This window comes from Gracilinanus agilis, chromosome 3 (assembly GCF_016433145.1).
Source record: "Gracilinanus agilis isolate LMUSP501 chromosome 3, AgileGrace, whole genome shotgun sequence".
In the NCBI taxonomy this organism is placed as follows: Eukaryota; Metazoa; Chordata; class Mammalia; order Didelphimorphia; family Didelphidae; genus Gracilinanus; species Gracilinanus agilis.
This window is the reverse complement of record NC_058132.1, coordinates 172,623,563-172,641,268: the sequence shown is the minus strand read 5'-3', so window position 1 is coordinate 172,641,268 and position 17,706 is coordinate 172,623,563. Positions and strand designations below refer to the sequence as shown.

General features: G+C 34.8%; 1 protein-coding gene across 1 annotated transcript in view; it reads left to right on the top strand.

Annotated features, from left to right (window-relative positions):
• CWC15 (CWC15 spliceosome associated protein homolog) overlaps nt 1–17,706 on the top strand; it is a 31,283-nt gene that overhangs the window by 7,418 nt on the left and 6,159 nt on the right. Inside the window, exons 3-5 of the mRNA XM_044666235.1 lie at nt 341–453; nt 3,279–3,367; nt 4,598–4,711. Coding sequence (XP_044522170.1) covers nt 341–453; nt 3,279–3,367; nt 4,598–4,711 — 316 coding nt within the window. The remainder of the gene's footprint in view (nt 1–340; nt 454–3,278; nt 3,368–4,597; nt 4,712–17,706) is intronic.

Sequence of the window (17,706 nt, the reverse complement as noted above, 5' to 3'; positions counted from 1 at the left end):
TCCTCTAAATTGTCTAATTCTTTCAGGATATGGACAGCTTACTTTATCATCCTCTCCAACAGTGATTAGTCATTGCATTGATCAGATTGCTTAAGTTTTTCAAAATATTTTTCCTTACAATATGGTACTTATTGTGTAGATTCTTCTAGTTCCGCTTACTTCAGTTTACACCCTTTGTTCTCAGTGGCTTCCCACTGGATGGAAATCTTACTATTCAAGCATTAGTTCAATGAGGCATTCTTTTCAACTTACCTTAGGTTCCAAACCATTTCACTGGTTGTTTTGTGAACAAGTTCTGTGTTTTTGAAATCTTCATGATTCCATTTTGTTTCTGTGTTAGACAAACTACTCAGGATGCTCCTGAAGAGGTTCGCAATCGTGACTTTAGGCGAGAACTGGAAGAGAGAGAGAGAGTTGCTGCAAGAGAAAAAAACAGAGATCGTCCAACTAGAGGTACCTGAGTTATTTCAGATACTCAAATATTGTAAGGTATTTGTCAATATAAAATCATATAGTGTGAAGATTTTTCATTCAGATTATTTCAACAGCCTTTCCATTTTAGGACTTGTCAGATAATTTGGCAAACATTCTTTGAGAGCCTATGATGTATAAAGCTCTGTGTTAGGGAATAAGATAGGAAACAAAGGCAGAAATGTCCCTGTGCTCAAGGAATAGCTACTCTGCTGGGGTTATGCAATGTATATTGTAAAGAATTCAAGATAATTTGAAGCAAAGAGAACACTTAACAACCGAGGAGGTCTGGAAAGGCTTCCTTGATCTGGTAACTCAAGTTATGCCTTGAAGGATTTGAAAGGTGGCAGTTTGGAGAAACACCAGACTAGGCTTGGGTGATGTAGCTGAGCAAATTCAGAAACGAGATGGAACATCAAATTTGGGAACAGAATGACTAAGTAGCACAGTGAATGCCATGTTTGGAGTCAGGAAAATTTGAGTTCAGATCTGGCCTAGATCCTTCATGGAATCTCTAACAGGTCACTTAACTTCTTCTGTCTTTAGTTTTTTCAACTGTTAAATAGGTATAGAAATAGTGCCTACCTCCTAAACTTATATGGTTCAGATGAGATAATTTTCCATTAGATTGTAAGCTTATCAAGGTCAGGGATTGTCTTGCCTTTTTTTGTACCCTCAGAGCTTAGCACAGTACCCGGCACAAAGTAGGTACTTAATAAATGTTTATTAACTGACTAAATTAGTGCTCTGTGGTGGGAACATAGATTGCATGAATGGGAATAAAGTGACATTACACTAGAAAAGTAGTTGCAGCCAAACTTTGGTGGCCTATAAATACAAGACTAAGACAAAAGGAAGTCAGTGAAGGTTTTTGAACAAGTAATGACATGATCAGACTTGTGCCTTGAGATGATTACTTGGGCAGCTATGTTGAGGATAGATTGGATAGAAACTAAAAGCGGAGAAATAATTTTGGAGGCTTTAATAAATAATCTAGAGGAGAAGAGATGATGGTATGACATAGATTGGTGGCTTGTATACATGGAAAATAAGGATTGAATGATAGAAATATTTTAGAGGTAAAATTGAAAGGACTTTATAATTGATTACATGGAACTTCAGGAGTGGGGGGAGGGAAATGTTAAGGATAATTACAAACTTTGTAGGATAGTAATACCCTCAACTAAAAAGAGAACATTTTAGGGAAGAAGGAGGTGGTAGTTAAGGGGGAAGATGATGAGTTCCATTTTGAACATGTTGAATTTTAGTTATGAATAGTACTTCTAAGTAGAAGTATATATCCAGCAGGCAGTTGGTCCTGTGAGACTCAAGTTTGGGAACAAAATTAGGACTAGGCATATAGATTTGAAAGTCATATCCAGAAATGATTATTGAATCCATGGGAACAGATGAGATGAATGAGAGTATAAAGAGAAAAGAGGGCCCAAGGCAGAGTTGATTTTAGTAGTAGGAGATGAATAAAGACACAGAAAAGAAGGTAAAGAGCGGTTAGACAAGTGGGAGGAAAAATAATTAAAGATCATTGAAGCCAAGGGAGGAGAGCATATCCAGAAAAGAGTGGTTGTGTCAGAAAACTGCAGAAGAGAGGGTAACTGAAAAATCTATTAGAGAAATGCAAGTTAAAACAATTCTGAGGTACCATCTCATACCTCTCACATTGGCTAAAATGATAAAAGGGGGAAATGACAAATGTTGAAGGGGGTGTGGAAAAATTGGTTCCCTAAAACACTGTTGGTAGAACTGTGAACTGATCCAACCTTTTGAAGAATAATTTAGAATTTTGCCCAAAGCCTAGCAGTACCATAGTCAGGTCTATTTCCCAAGGTGATCAGGGAAAAAAGAAAAAGAACCTGTATGTTCTAAAATATTTATAGAAGCTCTCTTTGTAGCAGCAAAGATTTGGAAATAGAGAGGATACCTATCCATTGGGGAATGGTTGGATAAATTATGGTATATGACTGTGATAGAGTACTACTCTGTTATAAGAAATGATGAGTAGGTTGGGTTTAGAAAACCATTGGAAGATTTCCATGAAATAATGCATATGAAATGAGCAGAGCAATATTTTTTGAAGAGTAACTGGATAACTAGGTGGTCAGCGTAATATGACCACTCAAATCAACTATGAAAAACTTATAAAGGAAAATACTATCTACCTCCAGAGAAAGAACTGACATATGAAAATTCCTTGCAATTTTAGTAGTTGATCAGAGTAGCTAGAGGCCTCTAGGAACTGGGGGCAAGGGAGAAAGGGGCTTGCTATCTAAAATTATCAAAAATTGAAAGGTCTTCAGAAGTAATAACCATGACAGTGCTTATTCATTTTATCTGATGCTTCCAGTGACTTTGTTTCCAAGACTATCTACTAAAATAGAAGCATCTTTGAGCATAAAAGTGCCTGGTTATCTTCCTAAACTCCTATCTTTCTCTTTCCCTGCCCTCCCCCCAAAAAAAATCAAATAGTGGTTTCAGTGTCTTCATAGAATATTGATCTGCATTTTGTACTTTTCTACATATTTGTGTTTTAGCATTCCTCCTAAATTGTGAACTCTTGATAGAGACTATCTTATTTTGATACCTCTTCCCAATATATAGTATCATTAATTGAAAATAATAAAGACTTAATAAATATTTGCTGAAAGAGTGGCTTATCTATAGACAGCTTGTGTCCAGAGTATAGTATCTGGAAGTAATCAAACTAACTTGTTTTAGTTTTAGTTAGACCAGAATAAGATGGGGTTTTTTCCATTCTTGTTTCAGTAATCTTTGTGATTTTCTTCCCCTAGAGCACACAACCTCATCTTCTGTGTCTAAGAAACCTCGGTTAGATCAAATTCCTGCTGCCAACCTTGATGCAGATGATCCCCTAACAGATGTATGTATTCTTTTTGACTTCCTTTCAGTATTCAGAACTTTTTTTTTAGTCTCACGTTTCCTAGGAATGTTTATTTCTGTGCATTTGCCTGAAAAGACTATATACATATTTTTATTGCTTTTCAAACATTTAGCCTTTAAATCATTACCAAATGTTTTCCAGCACTTTGAAATGAAAACTATTCTTTGAATCTTGAGACTGCAAGAACCTCCAGCGGTTATAATTTTTTTTTTAATGATAACTTTTCTTCCTAAGGAGGCATAGGAGGAAAATTCAGTTTCCCATTACCTTTCAGGTTAGTCTGTATAGAAGCAAAATGTGAAGGTTAGCAGTTATAGTCCCTCATGAAAAGGTTCCACAACCTAGCATGCTTCACTTCAATCATTCTTTCAAACTTCTCAAGTTATAACTGGCATCAATGGAATATTCTCTGTGATGTCTTGAACTCTAATTTTAGAAGTACATGATAGTCTTTTGTGGGGGTAGACCTAAGGTATTTTTTTTTAAATTTGTCTTTGAATTACATTGAAAGCAAATTGGAATCTAAAGCTACACATGCATACAATATTATAATTAGTTTGCCTTACTGTTTAAATAGTTGTCCACATAACATGGTAGAAAAGTCTCCTAGGTGGCCTATCAAGGATAATTTGGATTAAAGAGCATATTTCAACATCCACTCAAGATAGCTAAGATTTGCATTACTAACAATGATTAAAAGCATATGGAACAATTTTACTGAAGTGTTTAAAGATTGTTTGAAATCATAAACTCTTTTGCTTTGCTTCTGAGAAGTCAGAAGCCTTTTTTTGGCTTTTGATTATACTTGTCCTATGTAATTCCTATCTTAGGGCTATTTAAGCTACTTTGGCTCTTCTTGGTCTTACATATTCTCATTTTGTGTTGGGTTTTGCCTCTTCTTATTTTTCAGACTTTAGTTGTATAAACAGTTGTTTTTGGGATAAGAATGTTTTCAGTTGTTTGGTGCCTTTTGCCATATAGGGAATTACCATTTACATTACAATTTTTCTAATGTTAAACTTGCTATAATTATAATCATTAATATTTTGAGAATCTCAGTTATCCTGAGGGTGTTTATTATTGCTCAGACATTGAGTCTGTGTATCTTTTTTAATAAAATTAAGATTGTTCTCATTGATGTGATGCAAAGCATATCTGTCAGTTCTGTTTTTTATTCTCATTTTCTTAAATGACATCTTTTCTTTTTAGGAAGATGATGAAGATGAAGATTTTGAGGAAGAAAGTGATGATGATGACACTGCAGCTCTATTGGCAGAACTAGAAAAAATAAAAAAAGAAAGAGCTGAAGAACAAGCCCGAAAGGTACAGATTTCTTCAGCTTTGTTTTTTCCCCCCTCTTGTCATAGATTTTTTTTAATTGCTGATTTAAACAATACCATGTCATCACATTTTTTAGGAATTCTAGTCTGCTGTGGTTATGGATTAGAGCAGCTGTTGATTTATAAATCTGATGGTTAGCTTCACATCATAAGTCCCTGTGGTGATGTTAGAAATTCTTGCTAATTTAGTGCTGATATTATTAGAAAGACATCACACTTCAGAGTTCCTATGATTGTAGGCAGTTGTTGAGATACTTATTCAGTTAAACAGTTAACATGTTTATTAAAATGCTTACTAAAGTCATTGTATACATTTTGTTTTGCACTTGGGATTCAAAAACATAGTCCCTTTTCTCAAGAAACTCATATTCTGTTGTGAGGTACAACTTGTAAACAAACAATACAAGATAACTTAATAATGAAGAGAATTTTTTAAATCTTTTAAACTTTCTTATTTTTAAAATTAATTTATATTTATATCTTTTGTTTTTTGTATCACTTTCATTTCCTAAAAATTTATTCATCATTCTGAGAGTTGTTTATTGTAACAAATTGGAACAATGAATATATTATCTGTCTTGATTTTCACTGGGTTTTTCTTTTTTAAATAAATATTTACTTGTATCCTTTTTTTCCATTTCACCATATTTCTCCCCATTTCACTTGTTCTCACCTTCTTCTTGCTGGAGAGCTGTTCCATACAACAGTTAGTAATTTTTTAAAGGAAAAAGTCTGTATAACTGATCAATACAATGCCAAAGGCTAAAAATACATGCAACACTGGGGGACCTCTCGCTTCTGCAAAGATGTGATTTGGGAGTGGCTTCTTTATAGCTCTTCTTTTGAGCCTGCTTATTCTTTATAATTTTTCAATATTCACTTTTGATTTTGTGGGTAATTCTTCCATTCACATTATTGTCACCATTATGTATATTGCTTTCTTGGCTTTTCTTACTTCAGACCATATCATTTTGTGTTGGTCCTTCTGTCTTTCTCTATATTCATCACATTTATCATTTCTTATATCATAATAATATTCTCGTTACTTACATGTACCACAGTTTGTTTAGCCATTTCCCAAACAATGGATATCTATTTTTGGAATTTTATTTTTCTAGGACAAAAAGTAGTTCTAAAAATATTTTGGAATGTATAAGGAGTTTCTTCTTATCAATGCCCTTCTTGGGGGTAAAACCCAGTAATGTAATTTCCAAGTTAAGACTATAGATATTTTAATCACTGTAATTTTCCATAGCTCAGGTTGCTTTCCAAAATGGTGGTTCTAATTCACAGGTCCACTGACAATGCACCAGTGTGCCTGTCTTCCCTCAACCCTGCCAACCTTGATGATTTCTAGCTTTGTCATCTTTCCCAATTTGCAGGATGTGTGGTGAAATTTTAGGGTTTTATTTGCATTTCTCTTAATTGTGATTCAGAGCAGAAGTGTCAAAAGCACAGCCCACTATACTCCTGAATGCACACAAATTAGATTAAGACATATTAGGGAAATTATTAAATAAAGATATAGCAAAACATAGATAATATTTTTATATGATTTTCTAAGACAATATGCAGCTTGTAGGCATTTTTATGTATGGCTTAGTGGATTGTTAACAATTTGCATTTTTTTTTGAGAACCATATTCATACTGTTTGACATCTATTAGAGAATGGCTTTTGGTCTTATTTATACATTTATTTATTAATTTGGATAAAAAACTTAGAGAAATTTGATTCAAAGATTTTTTTTCTCCACTTGACTTTCTTAATTCTAGGTTCATTGATTTTGTCTATGCAGAATTTTCTCAGTTTCATTCAAAGTCATCAATTTATCTTTTGTAATTGCCTCTGTCTCTTATTTGATTAAGAATATATCTCTACCAGGAGCTATGAAAGGTTTATGATCTGCCTCTCTTTCATTTTCTTTATAGTATGATCCTCAATGCTAAGGTCATGTATTATTTAGGATGTATGTAGAATATGGTATAAGTTGTTGGTCTAAGTCCAGTTTCTGTCAGATTACTTTCCAGTTTTCAGCAGTCTTCATCAAATAGAATTCCCTCCTATGCAATTTATTATCCTCTCCTTTATTGAATGTGAACTCTTGAGCTCCCTTGCCCTTGATTCTCCCTTTTCTGGTATGTTCCATTGACACACCTTTCCACTTCTCAACCAATACTATGTGATGACTATAGGATGACTCCTGTTCCACAATAGAGCATTAGGTGAAAATGCTCTTTCCCCTTTCCCTTCATCATTGCCTTTGATATTTTAAATAAACTTTGCCATCATTTCATCAAGTTCTCAAAACTATCCCTTTGATAATTTGGCATAGGATTAAAAGTACAAATTGACTTTGGTAATGCCAAAGTCTTTTTGTTATTGGCATGACCCAGCCATGAGCACTGAATATTATTCTAGTTATTTAAGTTGTTCTTTATTTCTGTAAGGAACACTTTTTAGTTGAATCTATACAAGTCTTTTGTATGCTTTGATAGGCTGATCTTCAGATACTTTATGCATTTTCTAGTTATTTGGAATAGGCTTTTCCTTTCTACTATTGCCTCTTAGATTTTATTATCATATTAAAATATAGTTGATTTTTGAGGGTTTATTTTGTAGCCCAGACTTTGCTGGAGGTATCAAGTGTTTCTAAGTGTAGTAACTTTGATTATCGGCAAAATCTTTTCTTTACCTATCTCTATACCTTTAATTTCTTCCTTTTGTATCACTGTTATTGCTAGCATTTTAGAAAAGAACATTAACTGGTAGAGACAAGTAGAGAATTGGGGCCAAGGCTTCAAAGATTAGGTGGCTTATGAGTTGAGGTGATCCTTGAAAGAAGATGATTTTGATGTGCAAAAGTGAAAAAAAGAGAGCATTCTGGATGAATGGATTTTCCAAGTTAATGGAGACAGAAGATAGAATGTCAAGTTTTGGAAATAGCTCAAAGCCTAGCTTCATCAGAAATAGATTTCACAAAAGGGAATAACATAAAATCAGGTTGAGGACAAACTTTACAGGACCTTAAAAGCTGCACTGTGGATTTTTTATTTATATAAGAAACAGTAGAAAATCACCAAAGGTTGCCAATGAGTTATATAGTTGTAGCTGCACTTAAGGAAGATGACTTTAGCAATGTATGGGTGAAAGTTTGGAAAAGGGAAAGAATAGAAGCAGGGAAGTTATATAAGAGTTTATTTTAATAGACCAGGAGAAGAATGATGAGGACTTTTTTAGAGTGGTACTTGCAAACATATTTTCTGTGTTCTGGTGTTAGAATATGGTACATGGTGCTAGAACATAAAAATGTCCTCAACCTTTTCCCTCTACTTATAAGTTGGCAGGAAATTTGTCCCAAAAGAGGATCCTTTTCATTAAATTGCAATAGAATTTAATGAAAAGAATCTTGGGTGAATTTGGAAATTAAACATTTCAAGCACCCCTCAGAGTAACTATATTTAGTACTACAGTAATTCTCAAACATTTTTGTCTCTAAAACGAAAGCTCTATCAAACTGATTTCCACCTGTCATCTAAAACACTCCACTAGCATGAATGAGAATGGTGATACTGCTTTTGTTGAGACTCCAGTAAAGACTAACATGGTTTCTTCCAGTTACCCACCTAAGATAAAAATAACACTATGAGAAAGAATCTAGAAAATATTGTTAAGGATTCAGAAATTCTTGGTACAAAACTAAATACCTCAGGGAGCACATGCAGGTGGAAGGTACTTTCATCTTTGATGCCAAATAAAGCAGACTCTAGAAAAGAGACAGATTAGAAAAGTAAATGGCCGGCCAAGAAGCTGGTTTCAGAGAAAATTAGCAGAGAGGTGGTGCATTGAATAGAATGCCAAGCCTGAAGTCAAGAAGACTTCTCTTTCTGAGTTCACATATTGCCTCTGATGCTTACTATTTGTGTAACCCTGGGCAAGTCACTTAACCCTTTTTGCCTCAGTTCCTTACTATTTGTGTAACCCTGGGCAAGTCACTTAACCCTTTTTGCCTCAGTTCCTTATCTGTAAAATGAGCTGGAGAAGGAAATGGCTAACCATTCCATTGTCTTTGCCAAGAAAACTCTAAATGAAGTCATGAGTTAAAACTCAGATGCTGCTGAAACAACTGAACAAGAATCTGAGAATGTAATTTGACTTCTTGGTCCACAAATTAAAATAAAGGAATATCATCGGCTACTCTACTCATACTACAAAAAGGGCGTTTACAGAGCTAGATAGAATTCGTTTGGAGGAATAGACCCACAATATTGAATGAAATGATGAAAAAGGGAAGTAATCAAGGAAGAATAGGATTTCTAGACTTTAAGAACCATTTGTCATTACTGCTTAAAAAATAGAAAAATATTTGGGGTACAAGAGAATTGAAAAAAAATAGATTCATAATGGTTGGAAAATGACTAAACAAAGGTTGGTACATGATCGTACTAGAAATATTTTTGTGTTTTAAGAAGTCACAAATAGTGAATAGAAAAAACAAAGAGAAGCATGAATTAATGCTAAATGAATAGAGCCAATAAATATTATACTCACTGACCATAGAAGTATAAATGAAAAAAACAGTAACCATAAAGAAATTAAATAATACATACAAAATGATTGTTATGAAATTATAATGCACACATTTGGCCCTGAACCAGAAATATGAGAAGACATCTAGTACCCTTTGACAAAGAGTTCCCATGGATGTGTAACATTGCATATGATTTCAGGTGTTTTCAGTGTATTGATTTGTTTTGCTGAATTTTTTCCTTCATTTTTTAAAAAATAAATTGTTAGAGCAGTTAGGTGGCTTAGTGCATTGAGAGTGAGGCCTAAAGTTGGGATGTGTCCTGGGTTCAAATGTAGCCTCAGACACTTCCTATCTGTATGACTCTGGGCAAGTCACTTAACTCCCAGTGCCTAGCCCTTACCACTCTTGTGCCTTGGAACCAATGCACTGTATTGATTCTAAGACAGAAGGTAAGAGTTTAAAATAAAAATAAATTGATATCAGGGGATCTCTTCTCAGGAGTGGGGAGGAATACAGGACAAAATCTAGGTAATGTTAAAATAAAAATTGATTAAAAAAAAAGATAATTCTTCTTAATATACATATAATGTAATCTGGGAACCAGTGAGGAGTGTTAGATTGGATATTTTCTTTATTGGCCTATAAAATAGACCGACCACCTGGATGGGAAAGAGGAAATTGTTGAGTTTTTTCCACTGGTCATAAACATAACATTGAACCAAGATTCTCTTTTTATTTATTTTTTAAAAATTTTTATTTAGCATATTTTCCCATGGTTATATGTGATCATGATCCTCTCCTTCCCTCCCCTCCCCTCCCCCCAAGCCCACTCCCCACTCCTCTCTGGCTCTTTCCTCCCCTCTCCTGAAGCTGACAAGTAGTTCCACTGGGTTATACATGTATCATTTGAACCAAGATTCTGTAGAAATGGTGGACAATTTTATCTCAATATCTGTTGGAGCTCTCTGCCAGGAACAAAAGAAGCTAATAATTTCTTGGCTTGTCTTAATTATAATTTTATATCCTTGTAAAGGGAAAGGAGTCGATGAGTGGAACTGCTATCTTGGATTTAATTCTTAGCAACAAGGAAGAATTAGTTGGTGTGAAAATTAAAGAAACCTTTGGTGACATTGACAACTCTATCTTATATTTTGTAATAGATATGGAAAGAAAGGCCAGATACAAGGATGAGAACACAGAGATAGAGAGGGGTACATGAAAAGATGACAAAGAAGACATACTCATGTTACTTTGCTTCTAGTTTCTCTGCAAGAAGAATACATTTTAGCATGGAGAAGATAGAACAAAAATGGAAAATAAGGAATAGTTGAAACCCAAGATAAATAGGGAGATAAAAAAGAGACTTCCTTGTTGTTAGGGTTTGTCAAAAGGTTATTGAAAGAACTGGCCCATATGATTACTGAGCTGCTGTCATCTTTCTGAAATGTGCTGAGTAATGGGAAAGATACTGAATAATGGGAGGATAGATGCCCTGATTTGTTTTGAATAGGGAAGAGAATGTAGACTGCAATATAAGGCAATCAACAAAATTCTAGATGTATTTATTAAATGTATTCTCAGACATATTGGAAAAGGAAATGGTGATCCAGATTCACTTAATTTCTTTTTCTTTTTAATAGTTACTACATTATTATTCAGATCAGGAAATTGCTATAGGTATTATTTACCTAGATTTCTGCAAAGCATTCAACAAGTCTAACATGCTATCCTTTTGGAGGAGTTGGAGAGAGGTTGCTGAGATCTTAGTTTTGGTATTATGGAAGGAAAGCTTATGGGCAGTTTTCCAAAAGAGGAATGAACTGCTTTGGAAGAAAATTGAGGAGACTTCTCACTTAAGACCATTACATTTTGAGTTACTTGTCTGGTTTGCTGTAGATGTTATAGTTAAGTCAATAAACATTTTATATAAACACACAAATACATACAATATATTATATATTATTAATATTCATTGTAAACATTAATTATTTATTATCTATAGATTGAATTCAATGACCTAGTTCTTCCTTTGATATTTAGTGATTCTTTTGTTACTTTAAATTTTTTATTATTTAGATTCTTGATTCTTTTTCATTGAGGTCACTTTAATTAAAAACTTTCAATAAGAAAGTATATTTATGTTTATGACATTAGGTAGCTTTTCTGAAATCTTAAGAGGCATTAGGGATATTTTTTCAGTCAGTTACAAAATGTTCATTGAGTAACTACTGTGTACAAGATACCATGCTTAGCTCTTATGGGAAATACAGATAATTAAATATATTCCCATTTTCAGAGTTAAACATGATTAAAAAGATAACTATGGCATACTATATAAATAATGTAGTGTTCATAAATACTCTAGGCATTCAAAGAATCAAGTATTGACCTTGTTCTCTAATGATCAAGAAAAGCTTCCCAGGGGAAGTAGGACTTCAGCTTGGCCTTGAATATAGAGAAGCCAGAAGGGCATGATTGGGATAGCTTAGGAATATACTCTTTTAAGTACATGCCTGAGTACAAGTCTGGCCTATGGCACTTCATTGTCTGTGATACTCTGCCAATAAGTTGACCTCTCTTTACCTTAGCTTCTTCACCTGTTAAGTAGAAATTACAAAGTTAACTTCACACGCTTGTTTTGAGGATAAAATGAGGTATTTGTAAAGTGCTTTGTAAACTTTAAAACACTAAAAATACTGCTATAAGCATCATCACTATTCCATGTATGATGGTAAGAATATATAGACTCAATCACTTTATAAACCTAATGTATAAACTCTGTTTATGAACACTAAATAGATCAATTTGGCAGGAATGGACAGCTCAGGAAATGAGCGTGATAGAAGATGGAAACTGAAAGAAAATTGTTTCTCTTCTTAACCTGTAAACTTGTAACTTCACTAATTTAAAATAATAAGCCACTTTCCTTTTTATATGTATTTAAGGTAATTTTTAAAAATTATGCTGAGTCAGATATGAGTAGCTACTTGATTTGATAGTCATTCATTAGATCTATGTATATTTTAAGCTATTAAACTTCACTATTTACTAATCTATCAAGCTGTGCTATATTGGTGCAATTAATTTCAAATCTTGAATGACTACTTAAGAAATTTTTAATTTTTAAAAATAATAATAAATCTGAATTCTCTTATATATCTTTGTAGCCAGCAGAGGGCAGTTGAAGTTGCCATCGGATTGTTTTCTCCTACACATATTCTTTTTATATTGAATCATAGAATTACAGAATTTTGGAACCAGAAAGGACCTTAGAAATTTTTTTATTCAGATCTGCTGAAGTGCATTTGTTTCAAAAATAATTTTAGATAAAGGATCTCAACCAGCTCTTATGCTTTGGAGTTCTACAAAACAGAATTAGGGGAAGATTATTAAATTAATAAAGAGAAAAAAGTGATTAAAAAAGGAAGTAGATGAAAGGGCATTTTTTCCAACTAAGATGATTTTAGTTGTAGACTAAGAAATACAGGGTCATAGACTTTACAATTAAGAGATTAAGAGAACATCTCATCCAATTTATATGTTTTACAGATGAGACTTGAGGCCTAGAGAGAATAAATAACCTTCCTATGGTCATACAAACAAGTAGCAGAGCTGAAGTTTATTAGCTCTTTTCACTCATAACTCATAATATAAAATCATCACTTCAGTATACCATTCTACCTCATGAAATCTTAGAGATATTTTCAAAGAAAAAAATGCTCTCTGGTTTCAGGATATTGGGTGGAACTGACCCTGATCTTCTTGTTGGCTAGCCCAGGATTAGTATCTTGGAAATCAGTATTGTGGTTCTGTCTCAAATTAGCCGGGTAACTGTTGTCAAAAGTCACTAAATCTATCTTAATCATAATTTCTTCATTCTACAACATGAAGGAATTGGACTAAATTATTTTGACTGTTGCAGCTCTATTCAATCATTTGAAACTTCCTCTCCCCAACCTTTCTTTAAATTCTGAGCTCAACTGAGAAGACCCCCTGACCAATAGGAAGGTTTCAGCCAAAGTTACTAAGTAATCATATCCACAGCTATAGCAAGGGATGAGCAGCTAGAGACTAGGTGTAGCTATGTTTAGAATAAGATTGCCTTGCCAACCCAACCTCCAGGTAACATTATTTAGAATGCCCATTTGCAAATGCCATATAAAAACTTTATCATAATTTTATGATCTGAGCTATTCTTACCTTCTCATATGATAATTATCTTTACTATACCATAATTTGTTTTTCCAGGAGAATAGGCACTATAATATTTTAAGATCAGATAGTGCTATATGATTTTATAATTCCCAACCATAGTGCCTGCAATTTGTTTACAAATGTATAACAAATCTTAGAAAATGTTGTCAAGCTTAATAGGTTTCTGGGTATGAAACATACATTTTCAAATCAGATTGATTTGGACTGTGCTCTAGTAAAAATTGTCAAGTCATAAGTGGTTCCACTTAATTTAGGAAGATTAAGAAAAAAGAAAAAAGGAAGAGTTAGCACTAAAATAAGAAGAAACAAATAAGTTTCAAAGGAGAAAGAAAATAGAGAAATTTAGGTTCTTTGTATTATTTCAGATTATTGCTCACCCTATCATGGATATTCTGTACTTGCCTCTCCTACTTCTCTAAATCTTTCTCCTTTTTATCTATCATTAATTCCTCATCTTTTTCCCAACTCCTTACAGTAGACAAGTTCCCCAAGAGTATCTTAGCCTTCTTCTTTCATTTCATTCCTAGCTTTAGCTGTTCTATTTGAATAATCTTATACTATTTTAAATATGCACAGTATCTTACAGTTTACAAAGTGCTTTCCATGGAACTGTTTTTTACAATATTATTTTTTATAAGTCAGAAAACTGAAGTTAAAAGAGATTAGGTGACTTGCACAGAGAGCTAATCACTGTTAGTAGATGAGAACCCAGGCCTCCTGTTCCTGAGTCCAGTGCTCTTTACACTATAACATACTGCCTTTCAACTTCTCCAAATCCATTATGTTTAACTTGTTATTTCAGATCTGTCTCTTGAACATCATACCCACATCCCCAGGTGTCTATAGGATATCTCTCCTTAAATGTTCCCCCCAATGCCTTAAACTCAGCATATAAAACCAAACAGCAGGTAATTAATGAAGAAAAGGCAAATTCACTTTGACCAAATCTTTTATAGAAATGTTTTAGCTTTGTGAAAGTCACTAAAATATGAATGCTTCTAGGTATTGCACTTCAGGGAAAGGAAGAATGATAATATCTTACATTATACTTTATGCTGCCTACCACATCTACTCTGAGATCCATTCTGGACACTTTGGTTAGAAAATTTACTAATCAGATCAGGTTTCAGATTTGATCTCAAGTCAGGCTAGTTGGCTTTGTATAGGAAAAAATCTGTGCTTAATTAGCTCTAACCAGCAGTTTCACAAATTCATACTCTTTGTGTTGCAAAGAGACCAAATAAGAGATTCCCAGTGTAAAACTTTTCTCATCTCCTAAAAAAGTCATTTCCAAGTGCCTGTGTTACTTATAAAATTATTATTGTAGGATCTTTGTTTTATCCTTAGTAAAATGTTTCAACTCCTTGAATAAACAAGATTAGATTCCTCAGTTTTCCATACTTCTAAAACTCTCTTATTAAGAAATGAGTATTTAACAGGAAGACTACAGCCCTAGCATGATTCTATATGCAGTATATAAAAATAAATTATGATAAAATATGAATATAAATGTTCTCATCAAATCAGAGATCATTGGCTTGTTTTTTAAAAGTATTTCCATTTGATATTGAGATTCCACATAAGAATAAAATCAGGTTTTCCGGGTTAAGATGGCGGCAGAGTAAGAAGCAGCTCTTAACCTCTCCTGACCAAAACACACAAAACTCCTCAAGGGGACATAAAAACAAGTCCAGACGAACGGAGGAACCCCACAACAGGGCACAGCGTGGAAGGTACGTGGAATCCAGACATTTCCAGGCTATAAAGGGCTCTCACTAAATCGCGGGCTGAGCAACCACCCCACCCCGACCCCCTCCACACACAAAATCTATAGCTCTGAAGCCAGCTAAAAAGAAATAGAGCAAGTTTGGGGCACCCATCGAGTCATTGGCAGCTCCGGGGCCTGTTCCTGAGAGCAGCAAGATTTAGGACCCCAATAAGCCAGAGAACGCAAGCGAAATCTGAGCGCGAGGGCAGAGAGTGGACGCCCAGCGCAGAGCGCACAGGCACTGGCGGAGGCGTGGGTGGAGGCAGACACAGCCAGGAACTAAAGCTCTGAAAACCTGAGTGGGGAACCAGTGCAGACCAGTATACGACTGTGGAAGCAGCGCCCTGAGACTTGTAAAGGAACCTCCTGCAGAGGATCAAGCAAGGGGGTCCACTAGGGGGCCTGACCTTGGAAAAAACCAGAACTCAGACCTCAGGTACCAATAGACCGCGGACAGACACTGAGCGCGAGGATAAACCTGAGAAGCTGCTGGGCTAATGATCGCTACCCAACCTCAGGAAACTCAGAAGAGAAAGAATAACAACAAGAAAAAGAAGCCCTTACAGAGGAGGAGAACAAACAAGCATCCGGACCTTCCCCAAATAAGGAAAACTCCTCACAAGCTATGGAAGAGTTCAAAACTGAGATTTTGAGGAAAATGGAAGAGATCTGGCAAGAAAATAACTGTTTAAAAGGTAAAATCTTGCAATTGAACACTAGAAATGACCAGATTGAAAAGGAATTCCAGAAGATTATGGCCGAAAACCGAAAGATTATAGCCGAAAATCAATCCCTAAAGGCTAGAATCGAGCAATTGGAAGCTAATGATCTCTCAAGACAACAAGAACAAATAAAACAAAGTCAAAAGACTGAAAAAATACAAGGAAACATGAAATATCTCAATGAGAGAGTGACAGATCAAGAAAACCGGTCTAGAAGAGACAATTTGAGAATAATTGGTCTTCCAGAAAAACCAGAAATTAATAGAAACCTGGACTCCGTACTAAAAGAAATTATTCAGCAAAATTGCCCTGAAGTACTACAACAAGAGGGCAATATAGACATCGAAAGGATTCATAGAACACCCACTACATTCGACCCAGAGAAGAAATCGGTTAGAAATATTATTGCCAAATTCAAAAGCTTTCAAGCAAAAGAAAAAATCTTACAAGAAGCCAGAAAGAGACAATTCAAATATCAAGGAGCACCAATCAGGATCACACAGGATCTGGCAGCCTCCATGCTAAAAGACCGTAAGGCGTGGAATACGATATTCAGAAAGGCAAGAGAGCTGGGCCTGCAACCACGGATCAACTACCCATCAAAATTGACTATATATTTCCAGGGGAAAGTATGGGCATTCAACAAAATTGAAGAATTCCAAGTATTTGCACAGAAAAGACCAGGGCTAAATGGAAAGTTTGATATCGAACCACAAAAATCGAGAGAAACCTGAAAAGGTAAATAAGATACAGAGGGGAAAGAAAGAAAACTTATAATTTTTAAATTTGCCTTTTTAAGGGCCTCAGTGAGACCTAATTATCTGTATTCCTATGTAGATAAATGTTATGTATAATTCTCTGTAGTGAACTCTATTCACTATTATAATATTCACTATTATAGTAATCAGAAGAATAATTCACAGGGTGAGGATGGAACACTAAATCTAAAATGGCGTGGGGGATGGGAAAGAGGGGGTAAATAGCAGGGAACACCAAGAGAAACTTGAGTGAATAAGAAAATAGAATATTCTATTACACACAAAGAGGGCATGGGAGGGATAGGGGACAAATACTATTATAAGAAGGAGAGGAAGAGAGCATTAAGAGGTAATAATCAAACCTTACTCTTAGTGTAATCAACCCGGAGAGGGAAGAGTAGCTTTATTATCCATTGGGATAAAAAACTCTATCTAACCCTACTGAGAAAGTTAGAAGGGATAAACCAAGGGGAGCAGGGGAGTGGGAAGGTCAAAAAAGGGAGGGGAGAAGGGGGAAGGAATTCATAAGGCCTTTAAAAACAAAAAGAGGGGGAAAAATAAGGGAGGGGTAGAAAGGGAAGTTAATCAAGGGAGGGGATAAGGGATCGGGTCTTAATAGCAAACCACTGGTTTTAAAGGAAATAGTTTAAGGAGAAGGGGTAGGAATGGGGGAGGATTTGAAAATGTCAGCAAATGCACAACTGATGATTATAACTCTGAATGTGAATGGGTTGAACTCGCTCATAAAACGGAAGCAAATAGCAGAGTGGATTAGAAACCAAAATCCCACCATATGTTGTCTACAAGAAACACATATGAGGCGGGTGGACATACACAAGTTTAAGGTTCAGGGTTTGAGCAAAATCTTTTGGGCGTCAAATGAGAAAAAGAAGGCAGGAGTGGCTATTATGATTTCTGACAAAGCCAAAGTAAAAATAGATATGATTAAAAAAGACAGGGAAGGTCATTACATCCTGATTAAAGG